Raw genomic sequence first — 2,997 nt, 5'->3', positions numbered from 1 at the left:
ACATTCTGATTCAATCAAGCACACTTCTGCCAAGTAAGTAGCAGTAGGCCAATATGATCGTTCCTTCATTACTTTTGCTATTGGCATGGCCATTGGGCTCCTATGCAGCTCCCACATCCCAGCTGCCGGCTTCCGCTGGTCAGCCATTCTCTTCATCCGCAGATGATGGATGGAGTCTTCAAGTAAATTTAGAGAGGTTGGTCTATCGCCCTATACCGGTCAAGAGGAAAGTTGAAGCTTATATTCTACCACTCGAAGTGGTCATTGGCCTAAACGACACGTGTTACCTCGCTCCACGGATCAGCCACCACACGCAGATCCGCAGCCGATGGACCTAGACTCGATAGACAGAAAGCAAGTTAGCGTCACTCTGTTTATGCGGCCCGACATTGGCATTGCGAATGCAAAGGCAAACAACGATCTAAGGTTGTTTCACTGGGCGATTTTTGTGGACTCAGAAAACTCTGGCGGCTTCGGTGCCTCATTCGATGTGACGAATAGTAAAAAGGTCAGGCAAGGTTATAAAGAGAATGGGGTGTCCAATCCCACCCAAAAAACAGGGCACGAAGACATACCAGGCTTCGTCTATCAGTATATGTGGGACGTCGATCCTACCGCTACCAAAAAAATGATTGGCAAGATCCAGATTGGAAGTTCAGACGCTTCTCTTACACAGATTCATGGAATGCTTCAGGACATAAACGCACCTTGTGATGCGGAAAGCTGCGTCGACTGGGAGAAAGAGGCAATCAGGCGGCTACAAGGCAATGGCAAGGTTGATAATTTCGATGTCGAAGCATTTGCTCAAAAGGCTTTTCGTTTCGGACTCCACCACCTTGAGGAAGGAAACCTCGACACCGATGCCATATATTGGGAGGGTGAGGTTCATGATAGCCCGCCTCGCCCCCTGACGGAGGCACGTATTAATGGTAAGCTTCTTCGATATACACGTCCTCAGGTGGAAGGACCCACGCATAATCTCACTCCACTGGATGGAGAGAGTCAAATTCCCGATCCGGGCATTCAGGGAACCTATACTCCGAAAAGCCCTGACGAGCTTTCCTCGTCCGGCAATGATGATCAACCTAAACATACTCAGCTCGGTCAGCAGAATCCTTCCGGAACCATCGACGACAGTAACGGTCCAAACGCTTTACAAGGGATCGGCAACGGCGATCAGGTTCCAGGCGGGACACTCGACCCGGAAAGCGAGTTAGAAACGCCCGGTGGTGCAGATGGGGGTCAAGACTCTGCTAGAAGAAGGCCGAAGACAGTCTCTTCGTCGAACAGCAACGACGATCAGCTTTCAGGCGAGGCACTCGATCCGGAAAGCGAGTTTGAAACACCCGGTGGTGCTGATGGTGGTCCAGACTCTGCTGGGAGAAGGCCGAAGAAAGTCTCCCAGTCGAAGAGCCACGGCGATCAGCTTCCAGGCGGGACACTCGATCCGGAAAGCGAGTTTGAAACCCCTGGCGGTACTGATGGGGGTCCAGACCCTTCGGGGGCGACCCGACCCCGTCCCAAGAGCCCTGGCTCGAGTACAAATCACGGCGAAGGCAACGATCATGAGCTTTCGGGCCTTGATAGCAATGACGGAATTTTAGTCAACGGTGCGAGCGGGACATCCTAGGGATTAACGAGCCGGCTCCGGAAGATATTTAGTAAAAAGACCTAACGGAATTAATATTAGAGGAGACAAGGCAAGATATCGATAGCGCTAGAACTAGAGAAGATATAGTAACCTATAATATACTATTATAGTATCTTATAGAAAAATAATTATTAACTATAAAAGATATAAGATAGGTTAAGAGCTTTATATAAAAATAATAGTCCTTAATCTTAAGCTACTTAGCTTAGGGTTATAGATAAGTAATTTTTTTTAAATATATTTAAATAAATCGATATTTAGCTATATTAAAATTAAATAAATATACTATAGGTATATTTAAAAAGAACTAAGTTTAAGGAGCTAATTTAATTAGATACTTAGCTATTTAAATAGAAATAGTAAAATTATTATAAAGTATAGCTTAATTCTATACTTCTTAGAAATATTCCTTAGTAAGAGAGATTAAGGAAGTCTTAAGGTATATAAGTAATATATTATAAACCAACTAAGTATTAGTTATATAGGACTATACTATTAGCGGAAAGGTATAAAACGGATATATAATAAGCTAGTTATATTATATAACCTATAAGGTAATTATTTAGATTACTAAGTAGTTAAGGTAATTAAGGTAAGTAAGGTAATTATTAATTATTAAAGGTAATTATCGATTAAGGCTTTATTAATAAAGGACTACTAAGTATATAAAGATACTTAATTTTACTCCTTTAAACTATATAGCTTAATAGCTTTTAATATATAGATCTTTATTATAATCCTATCTTTAATTTTAATTACCTAGTTATAGTCTATAGTCTATAACCTTTAACTTAAATATTATTATATCTTTTAAGCTAACTTTTCGAAACTAAGCCTAAAATATAGAAAAGTATATATATAGAATCTTCGCGAATAGTATATTACGCCCCCTTAAGTATAGCCTCGCGTAGCTACTAGCGGGTACGTAATATACTACTAAAGATTATAAATTAAGCGAGGGTTTCCCTTATATAGGTAGAAAACTCTTCCCTGCCCTTGCTAACTAAGGCTATATACCCCCTGCTAATAAGACCTAGCCCGGACCCGACCTAGGACCCTAGACTAAGCCTAAAGCGGGCCCCTTTAACCCCCCCCCCTTAACCTAAGGGCCGAAATAAGCACCCTAGAGGCTAGGGCCCGCTTAAGAGAAGCTCTAAAAGGCTAACGCCTTTTAAAGACCTTAGAAGTAAAGCCTAAGGCCTAAGACTAAGACTAAGAAGATACTAAGATAAAAGATAATACCTAGCTTAATATACTAAAGACTAGCCTCTTTAAGCCTAGCCTAGCCCTACCTTAGGCTAGCTACTTCTAGCCTAACTAGCCTTTAAAGTAGATAAAAGGGCGAA

General features: G+C 42.0%; 1 protein-coding gene across 1 annotated transcript; it reads left to right on the top strand.

The window, feature by feature from the left end:
* Window positions 1-328: 328 nt before the first annotated feature.
* On the top strand, window positions 329-1,630 carry HRG_10746 (uncharacterized protein; the record flags this gene model as incomplete). The annotated part of the gene is made up of 1 exon (XM_044869216.1): window positions 329-1,630. One exon carries the CDS (start codon window positions 329-331, stop codon window positions 1,628-1,630), a length of 1,302 nt encoding a protein of 433 aa, XP_044715565.1.
* Between the last annotated feature and the right edge of the window lie 1,367 nt (window positions 1,631-2,997).

The sequence above is a fragment of the Hirsutella rhossiliensis genome (genome assembly GCF_020360975.1).
Source record: "Hirsutella rhossiliensis strain HR02 chromosome Unknown scaffold00017, whole genome shotgun sequence".
Lineage (NCBI taxonomy): Eukaryota > Fungi > Ascomycota > Sordariomycetes > Hypocreales > Ophiocordycipitaceae > Hirsutella > Hirsutella rhossiliensis.
The sequence above is the reverse complement of the archived record's forward strand: the minus strand, read 5'-3'. Positions and strand labels throughout refer to the sequence as shown.